This window comes from Petaurus breviceps, unplaced genomic scaffold (assembly GCF_028583685.1).
Source record: "Petaurus breviceps papuanus isolate PSGF00001 unplaced genomic scaffold, PetGlider_PUasm1.0 90743, whole genome shotgun sequence".
In the NCBI taxonomy this organism is placed as follows: Eukaryota; Metazoa; Chordata; class Mammalia; order Diprotodontia; family Petauridae; genus Petaurus; species Petaurus breviceps.
This window is the reverse complement of record NW_027187332.1, coordinates 13,125,963-13,151,045: the sequence shown is the minus strand read 5'-3', so window position 1 is coordinate 13,151,045 and position 25,083 is coordinate 13,125,963. Positions and strand designations below refer to the sequence as shown.

Genomic DNA, 25,083 nt, shown 5'->3' with positions numbered 1-25,083 from the left:
AAAAAAAAAAAAAAAAAAAAAAAAAAAGCCCCTATCAGGACCTCCAAAGACCAGGATGACAGAGTTAACCTCACCTGCTCCAAACCCCACCTCTGACACTGAAAACATAGTAACTCTTGCCCCAGGGCAAAACCCTCTACAGTAAAGGCTTGGGATCCCTAGAGGAAGGGTGTGGCTAGGGCCCTGCCTCAAAATGGGTAGAAAGCAAACTACAAAGACAAAGACTCTGGAGTCCTACTATCCTCAGAGGGAGGAACCAACCTCAGAGGGAGACAATGTGGACTCCACACCCACAGCTGAAACTTCAACAGGAAATGGGTCCCAAGCACAGAAGGCTCTCCTAGATGAGATCAAAAGGAACTTTGATAACAAAATAATAGAAGACAAAATGAATAATTCTCTCAAAACCAAAATAGCAGAATTAGAAAAACATTATAATGAGGAAAACAACTCTCTAAAAAGAAAAGTGTATGATATGGAAAAGAAGCTCCAAAAATTAACCAAGGAAAATGATTTACTAAAAACTAGAATCAACCAAATGGAAACAAATAACTCTATGAGGAACCAAGAATTAGTCAAACAATTAGTCAACAATAATGAAATTAGAAAAAGAGGTAAAATACCTCAAAGAAAAAATAACTGATCTGGAAAACAGATCCAGGAGAGATAATGAGAATCATAGGCCTACCAGAAAATCATGATGAAAAAATGAGCCTGGACAACATTCTCCAAGAGCTCGTTAAGGAAAACTGCCCTGAGATACTAGAACCTGAGGGTAAAATAGAAATCAAGAGAATCCACCGGACACCTGCTGAAAGAGATCCCAAACTGAAAAGTCCTTGAAATGTTGTGGCCAAACTCCAGAACTACCAGATAAAAGAGAAAATACTTCAAGCCGCCAGAAAGAAACAATTCAAATATCAAGGGTCCACAGTGAGGATTGCACAGGATTTGGCAGCCTCTACACTGAAAGATCGGAGGCAGTGGAATACAATTTTCCGGAGGGCAAAAGAGCTTGGGTTACAACCAAGGATCACATACCCAGAGAGATTAAGCATATTCTTCCAGGCAAAGAGATGGATGGTCATTCAACGATATGATAATGTTCCAGACCTTCTTGATAAAAAAGCCAGAACTCAATGGAAAATTCAACCTCTAATTACAGGATGCAACAGTGACATAGAAAGGTAAACAAAGAATGCACACACACACACACACACACACCCTGCTATTTGATAAGAGCAAACTGGTTATAGACAAGTAGAGGGTATGACTATAAAATACACATAATGACGATTTAAAAAAATCTTATTAAGGGCTACAAAGGGACTGCAATGGAAGAAAGGGAATGAATGAAGTGGAAAAGGGTAAATTATGCCACACAAAGAGGCATAAAAACTGTATAGCAGAGGAAAAGAAGGGAGGGAGATGGGAATCATATGAGCTTTTCCCTCATTGGTTCTGGTGCAAGGAGGGAATAACAACCAGTTAAGCATAGGACTCTATGGAGAAGAAACGCAAAAAGTATCATTTTAGAGGGAAAGAGGGGAGGGAGAGGAGCTCCGCATGAGATTTGTTCCTGTCATTCTTGATGTGAAGAAGAAATAGGATACTTCATTAAGTATAAAAATATCCTATGGGCAGTAGGAGGGAGAAAGGGCTACGAAAGGGTGGTTAGTAGGGAGGGAAGTAGCAAGAGGAAAGGGGAATAAAAGGGAGTGGGGCTGATAAGGGAATACTGTGGGAGGTGGTGATCATAAGGAAAACTATTAAGAGGGGGAAGGGAGAAGGGGGGATAAGATGAACATTAACAGGGGTGGGAATAGGATGGAAGGAAAGAAACAGATAACAATCATAACTGTAAATGTGAATGGAATGAACTCTCCCATAAAACGGAGACAGATAGCAGAATGGATTAGAAATCATAATCCTACAATATGCTGTTTACAAGAAACACATCTCAAACAGAGGGATACACACAGCGTAAAGGTAAAAGGCTGGAATAAAATATATCATGCCTCAGATAAAGTAAAATTAAATCAAGGGTAGCAATCCTTATCTCAGATAAAGCAAAAGCAAAAATTGATCTGATTAAAAGGGATAAGATAGGAAATTATATCCTGTTAAAAGGCACCATTGGGAATGAAGCAATATCATTACTTAACATATATGCACCAAGTGTTATGGCATTCAAATTCCTAGAGGAGAAGGTAAAGGAATTAGAGGAAGAAATAGATAGCAAAACTATACTAGTGGGAGACCTTAATCTCACCCTCTCTGAACTTGATAAATCTAACCTCAAAATACACAAGAAAGAAGTTAAGGAGGTGAACAGGATTTTAGAGAGGATAGGTATGATAGATCTCTGGAGAAAACTGAATGGGGATAAAAAGGAATATACTTTCTTCTCAGCGGTTCATGGCACATACTCAAAAACTGACCACATTCTAGGGCATAAAACCCTCACAATTCTATGCAGTAAGGCAAAAATATTAAATGCATCCTTCTCAGATCATGATGCAATAAAAATTATATGCAATAAAGGGCCAGGGAAAGACAGACTAAAAACTAATTAGAAATTAAACAATTTAATCCTAAAGGATGAGTGGGTCAAACAAGAAATTATAGAAACAATCAGTAATTTCATTCAAGAGAATGATAATAATGAGACAACATACCAAAATTTGTGGGGTGCATTAAAGGCAGTTCTTAGGGGAAGTTTTATATCCCTGGGTGCATACATGATTAAATTAGAGAAAAGGGAGGTCAATGAATTGGGCATGCAATTGAAAAACCTAGAAAAAGAACAAATTCAAAACTCCCAATTAAATACTAAATTAGAAATATTGAAAACCAAAGGAGAGATTAATAAAATTGAAATTAAGAAAACTATTGAATTATAAATAAAACTAAGAGCTGGTTTTATGAAAAAACCAACAAAATTGATATACCCTTAGTCAATCTCATAAAAAAAGAAAGAAGAAACCAAATTATGAGTATCAAAAATGAAAAGGGTGAATCTACCTCCAATGAAGAGGAAATCAAAACAATAATTAGGAATTATTTTTCCCAATTGTATGCACATAAATTTGACAATCTTAGGGAAATGGATGAATATTTACAAACATAGAAGTTACCCAGATTAATGGAAGAGGAAGTAAATTACTTAAATAAGCCCATCTCAGAAAAAGAAATTGAACAAGTCATCAGTCAACTCCCTAGGAAAAAATCTCCAGGGCCAGATGGATTCACTAGTGAATTCTATCAAACATTTAAAGAACAATTGATTCCAATACTCTACAAGCTATTTGGGAAAATTAGTGAAGGAGTCCTACCAAATTCTTTTTATGACACAAATATGGTACTGATACCTAAATCAGGAAGAGATAAAATAGAGAAAGAAAATTATTGACCAATCTCCCTCATGAATATAGATGCAAAAGTTCTAAATAAAATACTAGCCAAAAGACTACAGCAACTTATCTCAAGAATAATACACTTTGATCAGGTAGGATTTATTCCAGGAATACAAAGACGGTTTAATATTAGGAAAACCATCAGTAAAATTGATCATATCAACAATAAAACTAGCAGAAACCACATGATCATTTCAATAGATGCAGAAAAGGCTTTTGACAAAATACAACATCCATTCCTATTAAAAACATTAGAAAGTATAGGAATAAATGGAGCCTTCCTTAAAATAATAGGTGGCATCTATTTAAAGCCATCAGCAAGTATTATATGTAATGGGGCGAAGCTAGAAGCATTTCCCATAAGATCAGGGGTGATACAAGGGTGTCCACTATCACCTCTCTTATTCAATCTGGTACTAGAAATGTTAGCAGTAGCAATTAGAGAAGAAAAAGAAATCAAATTAGGCAAAGAAGAGACCAAGCTATCACTTTTTGCAGATGATATGATGATATACTTAGAGAATCCTAGAGAATCAAGTAAAAAACTACTTGAGGCAATAAATAAATTTGGCAAAGTTGCAGGATATAAAATAAACCCACATAAATCCTTGGCATTCCTATATATTTCCAATGAAATTCAACAGCAAGACATAGAAAGAGAAATCCCATTTAAAGTTACTGTAGACATTCTAAAATATTTGGGAATCTAGCTGCCAAAACAAACCCAGGACCTGTATGATCATAACTACAAAACACTTTTCACACAAATAAAGTAAGATCTAACTAATTGGAAAAATACCAATTGCTTGTGGCTGGGTTGAGCTAATATAATACAAATGACAATTTTACCTAAATTAAATTATATATTTAGTGCCATACCAATTAATTTACCAAAACCTACTTTATAGAGCTAGAAAAAATAGTAACAAAATTCATTTGGAAGAATAAACGGTCCAGAATATGAAGTGAATTAATGAAAAGAAATGCTAGGGAAGGTGGACTAGCTATACCAGATTTCAATCTGTACTATAAAGCAGCAGTCATCAAAACTACTTGGTACTGGCTGAGGAATAGAGGAGTGAATCAATGGAATAGATTAGGCACACGAGATTCAGAAGTCAACGACTATAGTAATCTATTGTTTGATAAACCCCCAGACCTTGGTTTTTGGGATAAGAACTCACTATTTGACAAAAACTGCTGGGAAAACTGGAATATAGTATGGCAGAAACTGGGCATAGACCATTATCTAACACCATATACCAAAATCAAGTCTAAATGGGTGCATGATCTAGGTATAAGGGTTGATACTGTAAGCAGTCTCCTAAAATAAGGAATAGTTTACCTGTCAGACTTATGGAGAGGCAAAGACTTTGTGACTAAACAACAATTAGAGAACATTATAAAATGTAAAATGGATAATTCTGACTACATGAAATTGAAAAGTTTCTGTACAAACAAAGCCAATGAAACCAAGATTAAGAGGGAGGTGGGAAATTGGGAAAGAATCTTTACAACCTATGTCTCTGACAAAGGACCCATTTCTAAAATATACAGAGAATTGAGTCAAATTTATAAGAATACAAGTCATTCCCCAATTGATAAAAGGTCAAAGGATATGAACAGGCAGTTTTCAGAGAAAGAAATTAAAGCTGTCTATAAGCACATGAAGAAATGCTCTAATTCACTATTGATTAGAGAAATGCAAATCAAAACAACTCTGAGGTACCACATCTTACCAGTCAGATTGGCTAAGATGACAAAACAGGAAAATGACAAATGCTGGAGAGGATGTGGGCAAATTGGAACACTAATGCATTGTTGGTGGAGTTGTGAACTGGTCCAGCCTTTCTGGAGAACAATCTGGAATTATGCCCAAAGGGCTATTAATACTTTCATACCCTTTGATCCAGCAATACCACTCCTAGGGTTATATCCCAAAGAGATCATAGAAATGGGAGAAAGACCCATATGTACAAAAATGTTTATAGCAGCTCTTTTTGTGGTGGCAATGAGGGTGCCCATCAATTGGGGAATGGCTGAACAAGTTGTGGTATATGCATGTTATGGAATACTATTGTGCTATAAGAAACGAGGAGCAGACCGTCTTCATATTTACCTGGAGAGGCTTATACGAACTGATGCTTAGTGAGAAGAGTAGAACCAGGAGAAATCTGTACACAATTAGAGACACAACGTATGTGTGATGACCAACTTTGATAGACTGGACTCTTCTCAGCAATGCAGTGATATAAGTCAATCCCAAAAGAATCATGATGGAGAGAAATATGTGCATCCAGAGAAAGAACTAGAAGGAACTGAGTTTATATCCAGGTGGAAGCAAAATACCTTATCTTTTCCCTTCTCTTATTTGGTTTTATGTCCTCTTTACCATTTTTCACTCCAGCTGGTCCTTATAACCTGACTAATGTATAATGTGAAAGTATTTACAGATCCAATACTTGAATATATACCGCCATGGGAGGGAGGGGAGGAAGGGGGACAAAATGTGAAACTCAAGGAATTGTGGAATTGAATTCTGTAAACTAAAAGGAAACAAACAAATTAATTAAAAAAAAAGGATTTAAAAAAAAGAAAAAGAAAAAGTGGACTATGAGCCCCTTCAGATCAAAGCTTTTATGTCAAGAACAAAACAAAACAAAAACCAAATCTTTGTATCCCTAGCCAGCTGTAATGTAATGCCAAGCAAAGGCAACTTCCCAAGGTTCAAAATAACAGCATCGGTGCTCTCCATTTTATTCAGTGACAAATTAAGAACAGAGAAGATCAAAATATGACATCATTCAAAATACAGCATTTACTAAGTGTAATTAAATAATCTCCAAGTACTACCCCACCCCAGGACCTTACATTCATTCAATCAATTACAAAGTCCCTGTTCTAAATACTTCTCCACCCCTAGGCTGTACCTTCATTTGGTCCATCACAAAGCCCCTCTTCTCAAATGGAGATTAGTTTCCAATCATAAGTAAAGTACATTCATTTGTTCAATCATAGAACACAAAAAGGTGAAAAATTCCCCACCCCTGGATCACAATTGAATCTACCCCAGAGTTACAACAAGTTTAAGCACAACACTTTAATACCCAAATGGAGGTCTTTTCTTCATCTTGACAAGAGGCAAGTTCTCAGCAATCTTTGTTCCTGGTGAGACAAAGCTTAGCAAGGCCACAAGATACATTGCCAGTCTCTTCATTAATTCATCCTCTGTATGCAGAACAGTCCTAGGACCCCTGAAAACCTTAGCAAAATCCTCTTCCAGGATTTCTGTAAACATACAACAAGAAAATCCTTCTTCAGGGCTTCAGAACCAACAGAAAGGTTCCCAGACTCCTGCAACAACAACACTGTCCTTCATCAGTGGACAGTATTCACTGTCTGTCTGCAGAACAGTCTCAGGAGCTCTTAACCAATAGCACAGGTTCCAGGACTTCTGCAACGACAGGACTGTCTTTCACAGTGGACAAATCTGGCAAAACAACATCAAAACAGACAAAGTACCAGCAAAACAGCCATGTCTCCTCAATCCTTGGCAGCTCTGGGTGGCAGGTTTCAAAAGTCCTTGGCAATTCAAAGTGACCCTCAGCAATCCTCTCAGTCTCTCTCTGCCTCCATGATGCTGCTTCCAAAAAGTTCTTCTGCCTCTCTCTCGTGTCTCTCCAAATCTATGTCACCAGCTCCTCCCAGTTCAGCACTCTCTTTTCATGTCAACAAGTCCATCCCACAAGTGGGATTAACAAGCCCTGGGTTTTAACACAATCAAACCAAAAACCAAGCCAATACAGGGTAATCTTTAAATGCCATTATTATTACAACAGCATCTAATTTTTTGTTGTTGTTGTTGTTCTGGATCTACAATGGTAGAGAAGACTTCCTCTGCCAAAGCAGGTCTGTATATTTTCTGAAACTTATATTCTTAGTTTTAGGTTAAGTAGCTTGACCAGGTCCAGTACTCATCTAAGACTGAGAATGAACCCAGGTCTCCTTGTCTCCCAGGGAGGCTTTCTATCCACTAATACTTTAAAAAAATACTTTCTTATGTCAAGCATGTACATCTGACGTCAAGGAATTATTATTTTAAGACAATTCAATAAGCATTTATTAAATACTCACTGTAGACCAAGCTGTAGTTCCACAGATAAAAAAGCAACCCTCATATAATATGGTGGTCCTAAAAAGGGTTTTAATCAAAAAATCCATCACCCTGCAGCTAACTTGGTGATGGGTCCCTTCTAAACTTAGCCAAGCATCCAACCACTACTGCAACCTTTCCCACCTGATGAGACTTTCTAGCACTTGTACCCTACTGGCCTAATCCCCAAGAATGCAATGTCACATAAGCATCACAGTAACACTTTAATGTAGAGTGATGTACATAGTAAGCATTTAATAAATGTGTGCTTAATTAAATTTAAAGTGAATTAACTAAGGCCACACAGATAACAGGACTGGAATCTGAATCCAGGTCTGCTGCTCTCAAATCCAGTACTCTTTTCCCTATACCACAATGCCATCTCTAGGTTCTATCTTCTAAGTAACTGAAGATCTTCAATCAGAATTTTTAATATGGTATAAATAATCATTCAAAAATTATTATTTTTAGACATTAATTTTCAATTACATAATTTGGCTATTACTATCTAAAGTTTTGCAGTTTAGTTCATTTTGTCATTTTTTATTTCAGATAGATATATACATAAATTATCCATTATCTTGATCAACACTTTGAAAATCAATTTTAAAGAATGAAGATTTTTTTTTTTTGTGGATTTATATATCACAGGCAAACAAATTTGGTCTCCTTAAAGATAACACTGGCCTTTTGTTTTGTCTTGCCACCTTTGAACAATGCTGTTTCCAGCAAGCCTGAGAAACATGCCTCTTGACAAAACTGTATGTCATTGTTTTTGAAACAAAAGACTACAGCACAGCATGGATATTCTATGCTAGTATAATTAGTACCTCAAATATTAACAACATTTGAATTACAGAGGTTGGTGTACTATAGCTAATTGCTAAATCAAATTATAAAAGGAAATGAATAATGTTAACTAAAATACATGAAATGACAACACAATCATTTTTAAATGATTTATCAAATACAAAAAAATGTACAAAAGGAAACTAAAATGTGTAATTATGGTATGAACAGGAATATCACAAGTGGCTTTAACATATAAATTTACATGTTGTGATTTTATGACCTCACAATAGATATTGATTTCCATTTTAAGATTACCGACAGAGGAACCTATAAACTATTTTCAGTACATTTTAATTAATAAAACTTGTCAGCACTGGATTACTTTAAAACCTAAAAAAAATATTCAGCTATTTTTTTTGTGAAGGGGAAAAGCACTGGATTATTGAAAAGTAACTTTAAACCATTAATTTTCTGAAATAACCTAAGCAAGAAAATGTTACTTCCAATTCCAAAGTTCTACAATTCTCTGATCTACAAAATGTAATAGTTAGACTAAATGATTTCTAAAGTTTCTCTCTAGCTCTACCTCACCCAATAGTGCTATGATCAATTTTTTAAAATCATTTAAGCTTTACACATCATTTTTAAAAAATATTTTCAAACTTTTGTAGTGCATAATGGCATTTAAGATATAGGACAAGCATAATTGTAGAACTTTCTAAATAAGATTCGTGAACATTTAAAGGATTTTAAACATTTAAAAGATTGCTAAAGCAACCACACAAGTACACAAAGGTTGCTTATTGTCTAAACTATGATATAGAGTTGTATGGTCATCTATAAAACATAGAGCTGGTACAAGGGTGCCCCTATCTTAAACAATCACTAAAAATGGACAATGAACTAAATCCAGAATTGAATAGCAAGAAAACAGACCGACTGAATTGAAAGAATTAAGAAATGCCTTTCTTTAATGGGCTCATATTTCTCCATGAAATAAAGACCCATCTTTTTCATGCTAATACTCTACCAGTGATGCTGTGTAGCTAAGAACCCAAAGATTGTGAAGACTCATGGAAGATATAAGTAAGCTGGATAATGAACTACATGCCAGAAACAGTGTAAAAAATTACTGGAGAAGTGACGTGACAAAGTAGAAAGAGCACTGGATTGAGAACCAGAGTTGGATGGTCATCTATAAAACACAGATTAAAATACCACCTTTGCCTTTAATACCTGTGTGATTCTGGGCAAGTCACTTAATCTATCTTGGTCTCAGTTTCTCCATCTGTAAAAGGAGATTAAATTAGATGGCCTCAAAGATCCCCTTTAGCACTAAAACTATGATCTAATAATCATAGAAGTATGAATGGAAAAAGAGATAAGCCAATCAAGTAACAAGAACAAGGAAAACAGATGGAAAGCCTATGCTCTCTACCCTGTACTCCTGATTGGTGAGTGTTCCCCAATCTCACCCAGACCAAGACCTACTATGCAGCTCTTTGGAGCTTCATATTATGCTTCCTGGCTCCAATCTTTGCCTCTACCTTGGCACTACAGTTCCTACACTGGGATCCTGACTGGTGAGAATTCTCCACATCAAGGCCAGACACAGACCCACCACATTACTCTCCAGCCATCTTCATAGTATAACTCTACCTCTACCCTTACTACACTCCATATCACTGAGGGCATATGCTTCTCCCCACCCTCTTTCCATCTCTACTTCTGGAAACATTAATCAAATCAACACTAGCAATTCTGGAAAGAACATGACAAGCATTTAACCTATGGCTCCATTTATCATCCCTGTTACTTCCCCAACGAAAATATCCTTTTTTGTTCACCACTGCCCTATATATATATATATATATATATTGTCTTTCCTTGTTAGAATGTGAGCTACTTGAGGGGCAAGGACTATCTTGCCTCTTTTATATGTATCCCCAGTGCTTAGCATAGCATCTAGCACAAAGTAAGCGCTTAATAATTATTTTTGCATTTATTCATCCATTGGTATTATCATGTCAAATGATCTGAAGGAACTACCAGCATGCTATATGTACTTCCTGTGGTATATTTATGACACGACTTGGACAGAGAGAACACAAGATTGGGTTGTGATCACCACAACTGGAGTATATACTCAATCAATAAGATCACGAATCTGAGTTTATGGATCTAAACTCATTTTAAAATTGTATTGTTATTCAACTTTCCTAACTATTTCTATTCAATAATAATGTATTTCCTTGATGTTTTAATCTTAAATTTTGCCAATCTCTCATAAATTCTACTTCTAGACTTTTCTATGATCTTTCACTGATCTATTTAAATTTATTCATCCAATAGCAATTTTTAAGATGATTATTTTTTAACATCCAGGCATAGATGCATATATATATATATGTAAACATACACAGATATAATACCATGTCTGCTGAATCTCCAAAAATAATATTTGAAATACAGTTCACCATGTTTTTGACAAGTAATTTTCATGATTTTGACCACATAATTAGGATATACTAATTTTACCAAACATTTATTACACATTTACTGTATATGTATAAAGCATTGGGCTTAGCACTGAGAGAGATAGAAAGTTGAGATAAGATGGTCCCAGGAGCTTACTGTCTAATAGTAAGTGGTCAATTACTGTAGATATAAACAAGGCTTGAAATTACTTACTGACGGTTTTTACTAGTAATGGAAAATTCTTTCACTCAAAATACAAAAGAACCCAAATAGAATAGGTTTTAATAAGCACCAAGTACTGGTTTGCTGCCACAATAATGCAATCAGACTTTGAACTTCCATTAACTAGGAACTGAAATTCAACAATTATTTGCATACATGTAGGATGTTCAGAAAAAGCACAATGTCAAAATAGCAAAAAAAAACCCTCTGTCCCACAGCCTTAGAGAGCTGACCAAGCACAAAGGAATTCTCAGTGCTAAAGCAAGTGCATGGTCACAAGGACAGTTTACATCGCAAACCGTCTTTACGATTTCTGAATCTTATCACCCAGACCTCTCCCTCATGCAGTCTCACCCACTTAGATCAGAATAGTCAAAATGAGTGGCAAGTGATAAGCATGCTTCACTTCTTGCCTTTTCCTTGTTGGATGTCTGACCCAGTAGCACACCCCTTAAAGGAATTCAAGATGTATAGGAGTAGAAACTTAATATGTGCCCAGATTAAAATTGAGGAGTCAGGAACCATCAGGTATATGGAGACCATTCAAAAGAGTGGTTCCTTATCTGGCTCTTGGTTGTCTCCTATGCATCACTTACAGAATTTGAAATGTATAATTTTTCCCATTGGTATTCAAGACATATTAAATGACCAATAATAGGAAGACCCCAAGCACAATGGGTGTCAGCACCTCTATTATAATAAAGGACATGGATAAGTTTCATGCAAGATGAGAAGGCATGGATGGATGGTTTAAGATCTGCATTGGTATATCATTGGCTATATTGGGAGTATCAACAATGATGAGACTATGGATTTATTAAAGTATGCTTCTAAAATGACTAAAGGAAGAACAAATGGGATGTACGTAGAAAGAGCACATATAGTTTAATTCTTTGCTAGCAGAGATTTCCAGTATACTCTGGGTTATGCAGGCCTAACTGCTTGGAATGATTTTGAAAAGTTTGGAAAATCTGAAGAATTTCCCTAATTAGCTTGCATTAGTGAAAATAAATTCTCTCCATGGGCATGGCCAGGGTAAGAATTAGACTATTACACAAAGGTGTCTGATCTTATCTCTCATATATCAGCTTCTAAAGTATCAACACTTGAGATGAAATTCAAACCTTTATGGAATCAAACTATTACCAGGTTGCCAAAATACATATGACATAAGAGGTGCTACTACCTTCATTAGTATAAATTATAGAACTTGAAAAAAACAGCCAAATTGAATCAGTACGTAGCTTGCCAATGCTAGTTCCAGTAAATTATAATATTTTGGAAAATTTTCTGAAAATATGGATATTTTAAAAAACGTATCCTGTCAAATAAGAAACAAATAAACTTCTAATTTGTAGAATACAAACCTAAAACAAAATGTCATAAAAATGCAAATAATATATTATCAATTGATGTGAAAAATTATTTTAAAGAAAATATTTATAAGGGGGGGTTAAACTCACTTGTCAAAGGAGCTTTGGATAATTTTTCTGTGCAGCTATAATCCTCTTGGGTGCCTTCCTGAAGCTTTAGCCATTCCTGTGCTTGAAACAGGTAAAGTTTAGCTTCTTTTCCAATAGCTGCTGCTATGTTGTTGATTCTGACACATAGAAGAGCATGGTCACCTTGACGTGAAAAAAAAAACTGTTATTAACTAGTTTGGTCTCATGTAAAATCATGAAAGAAATGATGGAATGACTATTTGTCAAAATTGGCCAAACCTACTTTTCCAGCCTTATCTGCAACTAGTTCCCCTTATATAGCCTATGTTCCAACCAAACTTGACTAGCCTTTCCCAGGACATGAACTGTGACCTCTACCAGGAAAGCACTTCTCCCAGAGTTCCTGCAAGCTACTTCTTAACCATACCTAAAATTTTAAGTCAATTGCCACCTCAGCTGGAAATATAAATGAAAAATATAAATGAAATAATATTAAAAATTATTAAATAATTAAATAATAATAAATTAAATAATATTAAAAATAATAAAGAAATGAAAATAAGAGGACCATAAATGTAAAGCTAGAATGGATTTCAAGTATCATCTAGACCAATCCCCTTATTTTATAGATAAGGCCCAGAAAAGTATGGTGACTTGACCCAGGTCAAATGGGTAGAGTGGCAGAGGTGGGATCTGAGTTTAGATCCTTGACTACAAATCTGACACTCCTACTTGCACCATGCCAGGACACAGCTATACACATTTTCTCTCAATCCCACTAGACTTTGCTTGTACCTCTCTTGCTTCATTTATCACATTCTATTTTCAATTGTAATTATTTGTGCATCTATTATATTACATGCTATTTCTCTCATTAGTCTAAATAGCCCAAAAGGGCCATGTCTAATTTATCTCTTATACCACTTGGTGCAGAGTCTCACATATAGTAGATAACCCAATAAATATTTGTTGAGTAAATGACACAACAAATCAAATTAGTATTAAATTCTGGGAAATTTCTTGACTAGAAATTTGTTGACTAGAATTCTGTTGGAAAAGATCATTATTAAGCTTTTTTGGTTATATTTGTAGATATATGTAGTTACTCTATTTACTTTAACATGAGCTGACCTGTCTTTTGTCCATATTATCTCTAAGTCATCTATAGGCCAGCACTTTGTCATGTAACAAGAGTTTAATAAATGTTTGTTGAATAACTGAGGGATTTACACTGGATGATTAGCAAGCTATAGGTAGCTTCCTTTCAAATTTTAATTTCCTATTTTAAAATCTGGAATTAAGAAATTCACACTTAAAATGTTTAAAAATCCTGATATAAAAAGTGACTATCAGTCCAAACACAGAGCTGAAATAATTTTTATTTTTTTGGTGGGGAAGGGCACATTTTGTATTTGACTTATGAAAAGGAGATAAATGATAAATAAAATAGCTGATAGTAACAATTCGTATTTATATAGCATTTTGTGGCTAAAAAAATCCTATTCATGCATTCATTTGATGTTCATAATAACCCTGTGAGGTGAATTGAGTAAGCATTAGCTCTATGTTACAGATAAGGAAACTGAGGCTCAGACCTGCCTGTGGTCCCAAAGCCAAGTCAGTGACAAAATCAAATTCAAAACCAGGTATTCTGGCTCTGAGTTCCACACTGTTTCCATTACAATATGCATTTTTCTCCAACCTGAAATTGTAGGTGATTTCAAAAGGACATTTTACAATACTGTATATTGTCATGGCATCAGTATATATTGAACCAGGTCTTCTAAACTTTCTATAATTACCATAATATAATAATCATTGTGCATGATAACATCTTTGAAGCAATGTAAGATCATGAGATGTCTATGGAGTTGCATTTCTACTATTCTATTTATTTGATATTTGCTAATGCATGAGTAGCATTCAAAAAACTCAGTAAGAGAAATCAAAATAACTTGAATTCTTCAAATATATGTAGTAGATGTGAGCTTACTGTACATGTAATTTCATATAAGATTATCAGGTTAGCATGTTGAAGTATTAAAGCAATCTAAGTCATTTAGCTGGTCCTAAATAACCTACATCCTATCATTTTAATGAAAAAAAAATTTAAATGTCAGAGTGGGAAGGTACCTTAAAAGATCATCTAGCTCCCCATTTTACAAATGAAGAAATTGAGGACCTGAAAGAGTAAGTTCGATGTTCAAATTTTAACTTCTCCTTGATTAAAAGTAGCATGTGATTTAAGTTAAACTGTTATACAATTATATTTCTAATGTGGTCTTTTATAATTTCCCTCTCTTTATTTGGTCAGTGTTTCTTTAACTTCCCAACAGACCCCTTCCTTCCTTCCTGTACATAAATATCAGAAAGCAGCGTGTTTTGTAGTATTGTCTAACACTGAACCGAAAACCTGGAGACCTGAATTCTGGTTTGAGTTCATTATTAATTTGCTATTACTTCCCTAAGCCTGTTTTGTTTTCTGTAAAATGAAAGGTCAGAATTTGATGATTTATTTTCTAGTTCTAAAATTCTCTGACAATGATTCTATTTTTTCCTAAGAATCTTTCTAGTTCAGTGTTTTCTCCTAAGAAACATCCCTTCACATGTGGTACCATCTTCCAACCCCAAGAACCACTATGTAACTATGGAACTTTACATTTACCACTTTGGTAAACACTGGTGGTTGTAAGATAGTGTCTCTCAAGGTAAGAAGAGGAGATACAGGTCATTCAGAATAAATCAGATAATCAATAATGAATGGAGATGAAGACTTGCAATTTTGGTTCTGGAAGAAACAGAATGATGATTGAGGAATAACTGACAGAAGCGATCTTAGTGATCACAGAATTAAGAGTTCAATGGGGAACTTTAAAAAGCTAGTCTTTCTTTTTACAGATGAGGAAACTGAGCCCCAAAAGGATGATTCAAACTGTTGTTGAGATTTCAAATCGGGTGCCCTTTCCACTACAGCAACCTGACTCATTAAGGCTACCTCCTCATTTTACTGAGGTCAAGACAAGGAAGGTGGTGTGCCTGTCATCACAAAATGAGTTGATGACAGAACTACAACTTCCTCCCGGGAATCCTGATTTCCTGGTCAGCCTTTTCTCCATTATCTCTTCTTTGTTGTTGTTGTTCAGTCATGTCCCACTCTCTGTAACCCCACTGGGGTTTTCTTAGCAAAGATGGTTTATCATTTCCAGTTCATTTTATAAATGAGGAAACCGAGGCAAACAGGGTTGAGTGGCTTGTCTGGATCACAGCCAATGTCTGGCGGGAGCCTCGCTGCCTCCACGGTCTGTTGTAGGGTTCTACTTGTGGGTCTTTTTATTCACAACTCCATTTAAATGTTCGCTAACCACATTAAGTCAAGCATAACCTCGGTGCTTGGGGGCCAAAGTCATCAAGGACCCAACGACAGAGCACACAGACAGTTCCAAGCACGGATAACTGGAATTTCACTTGGATTCCAAAGCTTTGAGGCCAGAATGAAGCAGGCACAATTAAGTGGCTTACCAACGTGAGAGCAGAAACAAAGGGTTAGGAAGTCTACGCCAAGTCCCTTCACCAGGGCCTTTTGTTTTGGAGCTTCTGTCAGTGCCTTGGTTTGCAGGGCTGCCATCCACAGGCCACGCAGCAGAGTTCACACGACAGTCCTGGTCTTACAGAGGAGCCCAAAGGAGATCTTGGACACGCGGCCCTCACGCTTTTGCTCCACACCCCACGTGAGTGGGGTCTCTGAGCGCAGGGGCTGTGCTTCTTTCTGCTTGGATGCACATCCCCAGCGCTCAGCACGTTATCGAGCACGTCCTGTCCTGCTCTAGTGACTCCCTATGAGGTTTTCTTGACAGATACTCGAGTGGGGTGCCCTTCACTTCTCTGGAGGGTAGGGGACTTGTCCAGGGTCACACAGCTAGTGTGCACTGCGCCGCCTAGCTGCCCCACCTGGCACACAGCAGGCTTTAAATAAATGTTTAATGAATGATGTGCTTTTAAGTCAGGGGCAGGCTGGGAATGCACTGAGTGGGGAGGAGGAGGAGAGGGGCGGATAGGGCTGCCTCGGACCCAGAGGGCTGGGCGGGGATCTCGGCTCATTTGTGTGCCTGGGGCAGGTTCTATCTTTCTGGGTCTGTTTCCTCATCTGTAAAGTGAGGTCTGGACTTCTCAGCTCCCTTTCCAGCTCTAAGGCCAAGAGTCCACTAACTAGGGAGGATGCCAGAGGGGGGAAGCAGAGACGGAGCACGGCTCTGGCAGGCCCGGAGGAGGCCCTTCCTTTCGTGATTAACCCCTTCCCCAGCCCACCCCGGCACCCGCTCCGGGGCAGGGGGAAGGGAGGGCAGGAGACACAGCGTGCCCCTCCCCCTCCCCGGCTGTCACTCACACCACACTCATCGCGGGCCCAGAGGCCTGTAAATGGCTCCCTCGGACCCCGGGGCAGGGGCCGGAGGGAGAGGGCCGGTGGCCCTCCTCTAAGCCAGGTACCTACCATGGAACTGGAAGTGGCTGATGCTCTGGCCCTGCAGCTCCCAGGCCGAGGCGCTGCTGAAGCTGCCCCTCAGGGTCTTGCCCCGGCTGCTTGGCAGCCACGAGAAGCAGCAGAAAGCCATCGCCAGCAGCAGCCGAAGCCCCCGCATCCCCGCCCCCCGACACCCGCCGGGTCTCATGCGGGGCCCCTGCGCTCCACCGCGGATCCCCAAACTGCTTCGGGTCCCCCACGTAGACAGCTGAGGGAAGGGGCGGGGCAAAATGCCGGCTACACACCGCTCGACAGACAGCCAATGAGACCCAGGCTTCTCCGCCCAGAGCGAGGGCGCTCGCCAATCATGACACCATGTGGGCGGGACATACACCGCCTAGACCCTCACCCCTCCCGTGCCCCGCTGCTGGTTCCCGCCTTTTCCATGAAAACTGGACGGACTAAGCTTCAGGCTGTAGAAATTTGTCCCGCCCCCTCCCCAGCTACTAAGCATGCGCAGAAAGTTTCGCGCAATCTCAGTGCGTCTTTTTAAAAGTTGATCCGGCTTTTACATTGCCCCAGGGTAGGAAGTATGAGAAAGGAATGGGACCAAGAAAGGTCTCTTCTCGTTGCCCAAACTAGATACAACTTAAAACTCTTGGAGAGTCGATTCAATTCAGTGAACATTTATTAAGCGCCTGCCGAGTGCCAGCCTCCATGAGGCAGCTGGGCATGGGAGTGGATAGAGCGCCAGGCTTGAAGTCAGGAAGACTCATCTTACTTACTAGCTGTGACCCTGGACAAGTCACTTAACCCGGTTTACCTCAGTTTCCTTATTTATAAAATGAGGAGGAGATGGTAAACCATTCCAGTATCTTTGCCAAGGAAACCCCAAGTAGGGTCGCCAAGAGTCTGACATGACAACAAAAACAGTGTGCCAGGCACTGTGCTAAGTGCTGGGATACAAAGAGGTAAAGGCCAGGTTCGGCCTCAAGGGGGCTCAGAAACTAATGGGGGAAGCCGTGTGACCTTGGGCAAGTCACTTAACCCCAATTGCCCACCCCAAAAAAATTAATGGAGGAGACATGCAAATAAATATATAGGAAGTGATCTATTAATTTAATAAATATTTATTAAGCGTTAAGGGTGTGTCAGGCATTGAACTAAACTGGACAGAAGCAAAAAGAGTGCTTGCCCTCAAGCAGCTTACTATCTAAAGAGGGAGACTACCTGCAAGCAAAAATTGACAGATGGATGAACGGATGGATGGATAGATAGAAATGGAAAGTACTGGGAGGAACAACCTTAAAAACAAAGATTGCTATAAGATTAGGCTTTTCTGGACAGATTCCGGTCTGAAGACCACTCCTCCCCAGCACTTCTGAAAATTTTTGATATAGAGAGAAATCGTTCCTTCTACAAGCACTTATTACATATATGTGTATTTTCACACTAGTCTCGGCTCATCTTATCATGTATACAACTTTCTGGACTTTCAGTCAGGTGATTCTAGACGTGGATACTCAAAAAAAAGACTGACATTTTTATGTAATGTAGGAGTTCTTAATCTAGTTTCTTTAACGTGAGGTGTTCCAAAAGGCTTAATGTGGTTAACTGTGTTTAGATAACTTGTTTCAACACTATTGGTTTCTTTTGCAATACTCTGCATTTAAAACATTATTCTGAGAAAGGGTCTATAGGCTTCACGAAAGGGCCATCGTGGCCCTTATGGTCATTTTTTGTCATAAAAAATGTTAATCCCTCCCTGATAGTGCTTTAGTTTGCAAAGAGCTATCAGTACATTGCCATTAACTTATTTGATCCTCACTCCAATTTTGTCAAGTTGATATGACTAGTAGTCTCCTTTTTCAAGTGAGGAGACTACGGTTTGTAGACATGAAGTGATTTATTCAGTCTCATGACTGGTAGATGTCAGGGGTGGAATATAAATTTGAGTCTCTGCTCATTCTCTTGCTCTTTCCAGTATATTGCTCTGCCTCTAGGGAGTACAAGAACAAGGGACCCTGATGATTCCTCATGTTTGGAATATTGCATTGTTTTAATATAATCATAATATACAAGAGGGTGAGAGGAGTACACCAGAACAGTAGCTTCTAAGTTTTTTTTATCAAGCACTCCTCTCAGTAAACAAGATTTTCAGCATGTGCCCCAATATATGTATTTTTATTTATAAATCATATATATGTACTCCATACTAATGTGTACATTTAAGGCATGCACAAAAACAGAAATTTAAAAATATAAAATGAATAATATTTAAAGTAATTTTCTATTTAATAGTTCAAAGAAACCTTTTAGTACACACTAAACATTAAGAACTAGAATTTGTTGGCCCAAAGGGCATTACAGATAGAGATCATTAAAGAGGGAAAATAATTTACTTACATGTAAAAAAATATTTATAGCAGCTCTTTTTGTGTTAACAAAGAATTAGAAATTGAGGGGATGCCTATCAATTGGGGAATGACTGAACAAATTGTGGTTTTTGAATGTAATGGAATGCTATTGGGCTATAAGAAAGGACAAGCAAGCAGATTTCAGAAAAACCTGGAAAGACAACTGATGCACAAACTGATTAAAAGTGAAGTGAGCAGAACCAGAACAGCAACATTTTGCAACGATCAACTATGATTGATTTAGCTCTTCTCAGCAATACAATGATCCAAGACAATTCCAAAAGGCTCATGATGGAAAATGTTATCCACATCCAGAAAAAGAACTGATGGAGTCTGAAGATCAAACCATACTATTTTCACTTTATTTTTGTGTGTTTTTTTCCTTTTGTTCTATTTCTTCTTTCAGAACATGACTAAAATGGAAACAGGTTTTACATGATTGCACATATGTAACCTATATCAAATTGCTTACCATCTTAGGGAGGGAGGGAGAAAATTTGGAACTCAAAATTTTGTAAAAAAATGAATGCTAAAGGGGCGGCTAGGTGGTGCAGTGAGCAGAGCACCGGCCCTGGAATCAGGAGGACCTGAGTTCAAATCCAGCCTCAGACACTTAACACTTAGTAGTCGTGTGACCTTGAGTAAGTCACTTAATCCCAATTGCCCTGCCCTCCCCCCTCCAAAAAAAATGAATGCTAAAAATGGTCTTTACATGTAATTGGAAAAATAGTATTAAATACAAAGATCAATAATGTTAAAATAAAATTTAAAAAGAACTAGAGTTTGCAAAGTGCTTTACAGATGGAAATACTTATTAAAGAAAACCAGGTAAAGAACTTCTACATTAGATTAAAATGTCAATCTTTTTTTTCAGTATTTATGTCTACAATCACCTGACTGAAAAAGTCCAAAAAGTTGTGCATATAACAAAATGAGCCAAGACTAGTGTAAAAATGCACATATATGTAATAGATACTTGTTGCAACAACTCTAGGATATTATTTCCATTTTACTGGTGAGAAAACTGAAGCAGACAGCTTAAATGACTTGGCCTACTTCACACAGCTACTAAAAGGTCTGAGTCAGGATTTGAACTCAGGTCTTCCTGATTCTAGGTCCAATGCTCTATCCATACACCACTTACCTGCTTCTTTGTGTTAACATCAATAATTACCAATAATAAAATTCTTAATAAGAATATTCATTATTTTTGAAATGTTGGTTTAATACTTTCTGATAAGAAATATGTCACAATCTGCTGAAAGTGAACTGAGTAAGGGTACCACTGTCAACCCTTCCAGATTATGGAATTCATACTCTTCATTTGGGGCATCTCAGATTATATAAAGCATTTATTAAATTTCTATTAATGGTAAGCACTGAACTAAACCTAGGCAATACAAAGGCAAGCACAAAGAAACAGTCTGCTCTCAAGGAGCTTACATTCTAATGGGAGAATAACTCATAAAAAAAAGGGAGCTAGAAGGACAATGTCTAGGAAGTCAGATAAAGAGTTGAGTTAGAAGCATGTTAGAATTAGTTATCAGAATTCTAGTTAGATTATTAGAATTCTAGACTAGAAGGATCTGAATAAGCCCATTTAATTTCTTTTGTAACTGTTATCTGAAATATGAAGGGTTCCTGCAGCAACCACACCAGAACACTGATTTGGGTATGAATGCTTGATTTGCAGTCAGTTTCAGTCTTGGCTCTTCTACTTTTAACCTGCATGGCCATGAGCAAGGCATTAACCTATCTAAGCCTGGATCTTCCCCTCTATAAAATGTGGGAGTTGGAACAGATAGGTTCTAAGGTTCCTTCCAGTTTTAAATATGTAATCCCCATCATTATCAGCTCTTCCTGGAGTATTTGCCTTGTGTGTCTCCTTCTTTAAGTATAAGTAAGAAAGTAACCAGAGTTTAGGCTATTTTTTTTTTTCACTTTAGGAAATCATGCTTTCTGCCCAGTCTTCAGGCTCTTCCTTTCTAAATGTCACGCCATTGTGTTTCAGTGGAGTGGGAGGGGGAATTTAGTTGATGAAGTAGTCCAACAGATTACGGTGACAAAGTGTTAATAGCGATCACTACAAAGTATGAACAATCTCTCTGAGTCAGAAGGGATAATAGGGTAGGCTGGGCTAAAAAGTGTCTATGCTTTGGGGGACTTGGTATTAAAGTTTAATAGTAGTGTTAAACTCAAATAGAACTGGGGTCATAAGGATCCCTGTGGGGAGTATCTTGACTTGGAAAACCGTATGTTAACATTATCTATGTTTTACTATGTTTTTATTTATTTTGTTAAATATTTCCCAGTTATATTTTAATCTGGTTCAGGCCACAGTCCCCACTGTGTGTTTGACATCTCTGCTGAAGTACAGGAGGTATTGTCCTTCTACGTGTGTTTTTGGTGTAGGAGGCCCGTGAGCTCAGTCTCCATGCCTCTTCAATCTCCAAACTGATGGTATATATTTTAAGAAATTGTACTGAAGGTATCTTAGGAAAGTATTCTATTAAAAATCTCTTTACTACAGTATTCCAGAAAATGCCTTTGCTTTGAACTATCTCCAGTCGAAATGTCGAAAGGTAAACACATTGGGGCAGCCAGGTAGCACAGCGAGTAAGGGCACCAGCCCCAGTGTCGGGATAACCTGGGGGATCAAATCTGGGCTCAGATACTTAGCACCCATCCAGAAACACCTGGCCGTGTAACCTTGAGCAAGTTACTTAACCCCAATTGCTTTAAAAAAAAAAAAGGTAAACACATAGGTAGGGGCTTGCAAGCAATAGTTTTAGCCATGTTGATCTGCAGACTACCTTGAAACTGAAGTGGGGAATAGGGCTTTCCCTAGGTAGGATGAGTTTTGAGTTGGAAGGGTTGTTACATGGGCACCAGAGTAATAACAATAATATCTTAAATTTAAAATAGTATTTTAACATGTTTAATTTTTGTCTCTCTATCCCTAGCATCTAGCAATGTGCCTAGCACATTTTGATTTTGGGACTGGACTGTGATTTCAACGATACAGGAAACTCCCAATGAAGAAATTCCTTCTACCAATGCAGATCAGCAAATGCTCTGTAACTTGGAGCCTTAGAGAATTGCCTGGAGGAGCCCAGACAGGTAGAATGACTTGCCTAGGGTCACAAAGACAACTTATATCTGAGTGGACATTCCCTCCTAGAATTTCTGGGATGTTTAATAAATTCTTGTTGAATCAATGAATGAATGGGTGGGTAGGTGGATGAATTTAATTTGATCCTCACAACAACCTGTATGATAGGTGCTATTATTATTTTAATTTTACACTGAAAATCAAATCAAGAGGTTAGGTAACTAACCCAGGCACCAGAATAAGGCTGCAAACAAAATTCAATGGGTGGAGGGGTAAGGAGGGAGGGAGACTATTTGAAATTCAAAATCTGAAGAAAAAAAATGTTAAAATGGCTTTTTCATGTAATTGGGGGAAGATAAAATATTGAATTAAAAAACAAACACATAAAACAAAATCCTGAAGAATGCCTACTTGTTAGGAACAGAAGGAGGAATAGTAAAGGAGACTCCTATATGCCACTTGATGAAGATACAAAGACAAAATGAAAGAACTTTTAAGAGGAAACCTACTTGTCTGGTATGTCATCCATGGGATGATGGAGTGGCTTGTTTGTGGAACAGACAAGAGGTAAATGTCACTGGATTGAAGAGTACATGGTGAGGAGTAAGATGTAATAAGAGTGGAAAAGTAGGAGAGGACTAAGTTGTGAAGGATATTGAAGGCCTAACACAAGATTTTGGATTTGCTCCTGGAGGCAACAGGGAGTCAACTTGAGTTTATTGAGTAGCTGACTGACAGGGTGCCTTGGAAAATCACTTTACTGGCTGTATAGAGGACGGACTGGAGTGGGGAGGGTTGAGGAAGGCAGGCCCACCAGAAGGCTCTGTGTGAGAGTCTGTACTAGGGAGGTGGCAGCGTTAGAGGATTTAAGGGGGCCAGATGATGCAAAGTGAAATAGCAGATGGGATATGGGAGGTGAGATGCTGAGGATGACTCCTGAGTTGTGAGTCCGAGGGATGGGAGGATGCCTTTGCCCTCTGTTATAGGGAAGTCAGGAGAGGGCAAGATTTAGGGGGGCGGAGACACGTTGATTTTAAGATGTTTGCTGGACTTCCAGTTTGAGATGTTTGGAAGGCAGCTGGGGATGTGACGTCAGGCTGTGAGCATCATCTGCAGAGGGACGGTAATTAAATCCCTGGGAGCTGATGAGATCACTAAAGAGGGAGAAGAGAAAAGGTCCCAGGGCCGAACCTGAAGGGACACCTAGGTTAAGGCCCGAACTGAATAAGATTCAACGAATAGAAAAGGACGGCTGTATATTTAATTATCATCACATAGTTTAAAAAATGTACACGATAGTAACAAAACGGCCTCGCAACACGTCTCCTTTGGAGCTCTTCCTGCTTTTGTCTGGTTCCTTTTTAAACGTTTCACTGACATTTCCTTTTCTTTCTCATTGCATCAGCACCCTCCCACTCCCTATTTACTCAGTCAAGCAAAGCTGATTCGCACACTGGTCTGGTCGGAAGAACCGAGGTCTGGACCTGAACTTTTAGCTAAGTACAGTTCCTCCCGCCCTTCCTGTGGCCACCAATGACGTCAAGGATTAGCCTACCCGCCCCCCCCCCCCCCTCAGTCCCAGGCGGTTTACTGAGCATGTGCGGAAACATACGCATGCCCAGTAACTCCTGCGAGCAAATGCCCAGGCTCCGGCGTGGCGGGGCAGGGTGGGGCTCTCTCCCTTGCCCAAGGGCTCAGACGCTCTGTGTTGCCGTCAAGTAAGCCCGATGCGAGGGCAAGGGTGAGTCGCAAAAGGTCGCAGTGTGGTAGTTCCCGTCAGGCTCCCGGGCAAAGCTGAGTCAGGATGTCTGCTGTCGCTGGCGGAGAAGCCCCCGGGCCACCAAGCGGCTTCACCAAACGAGTCCTGGTCACGGGCGGTGCAGGCTTCATGTAGGTAACGGTGGTCTCCGTCCTCAGGGGGATGGGGGGTCTCTGCTGGGAGGCCCGGGACGAGGATGGGCGTGGTCCGCCTCCTGCTTGTCCGGGCTCCCGGCATCCTCGTGAGGGTCCTGGAGGCGTTCTAGAGCCGCGTCACTGACTTCTGGGAGAGTGAGGCCGATCTCTCTGCTTTTCTTCTCCCTTTTCAGCCACTTTAGAATCCGCTAACACTTATATTTTGTTCGGGAACATCGTAGGCATCAGATCCACTCAGTTCAGCAGGCTTTATTGTCTGCTGTTGTCTAGAAAGAGATGCAGATTGTAAAGAAAGAAAAATTCTGCCATGATCGGTTTTAGTTTCAAATGAAGCTGTGACCAGTAGCAGCAACTGTAATTCATAAAGACTCAGTAATAGCTTACATTCAAGAGAAACAAAAAGTGCTTTGAGTGTGCGTCAGTCGAGGAAAGCTTACTTGGGAAGTTGGTAAATGAAGGTGGGTTCAGCACCTTAATTCAGCAGGAAAAGGAGAGGAGGGAGGATGTTGTACACAAGTTGTCTTTATTTTTTAGAAATAAATTTTAGGGGCGGCTAAGTGGCATAGTGAATAGAGCACTATCCCTGTTGTCAGGCAAGCCTGAGTTCAAATCTGGCCTCAGACACTTAACACAAAAACTAACCGTGTGACCTTGGGCAAGTCACTTAACCCCAATTGC

General features: G+C 38.7%; 2 protein-coding genes across 6 annotated transcripts in view; one reads left to right on the top strand and one right to left on the bottom strand.

Annotated features, from left to right (window-relative positions):
* Positions 1-17,260, bottom strand: part of GPR180 (G protein-coupled receptor 180) — a 41,920-nt gene extending 24,660 nt beyond the window's left edge. For all 3 annotated transcript variants that reach the window (XM_069067336.1, XM_069067338.1, XM_069067337.1), the window contains exons 1-2: positions 16,993-17,260; positions 12,525-12,686 (exon numbers count right to left, since the gene is read on the bottom strand). In XM_069067336.1, the coding sequence (XP_068923437.1) occupies positions 12,525-12,686; positions 16,993-17,170 (340 nt within the window). In that variant the 5' untranslated portion in view covers positions 17,171-17,260. The remainder of the gene's footprint in view (positions 1-12,524; positions 12,687-16,992) is intronic.
* A 6,842-nt stretch (positions 17,261-24,102) lies between these two features.
* Positions 24,103-25,083, top strand: part of TGDS (TDP-glucose 4,6-dehydratase) — a 30,205-nt gene continuing 29,224 nt past the window's right edge. Inside the window, exon 1 of one of the 3 annotated variants that reach the window (XM_069067333.1) lies at positions 24,103-24,381. In XM_069067333.1, the coding sequence (XP_068923434.1) occupies positions 24,296-24,381 (86 nt within the window). In that variant the 5' untranslated portion in view covers positions 24,103-24,295. Of the gene's footprint in view, positions 24,386-25,083 lie in introns of all 3 variants that reach the window. The other 2 variants (XM_069067334.1, XM_069067335.1) reach the window with 2 other exon arrangements.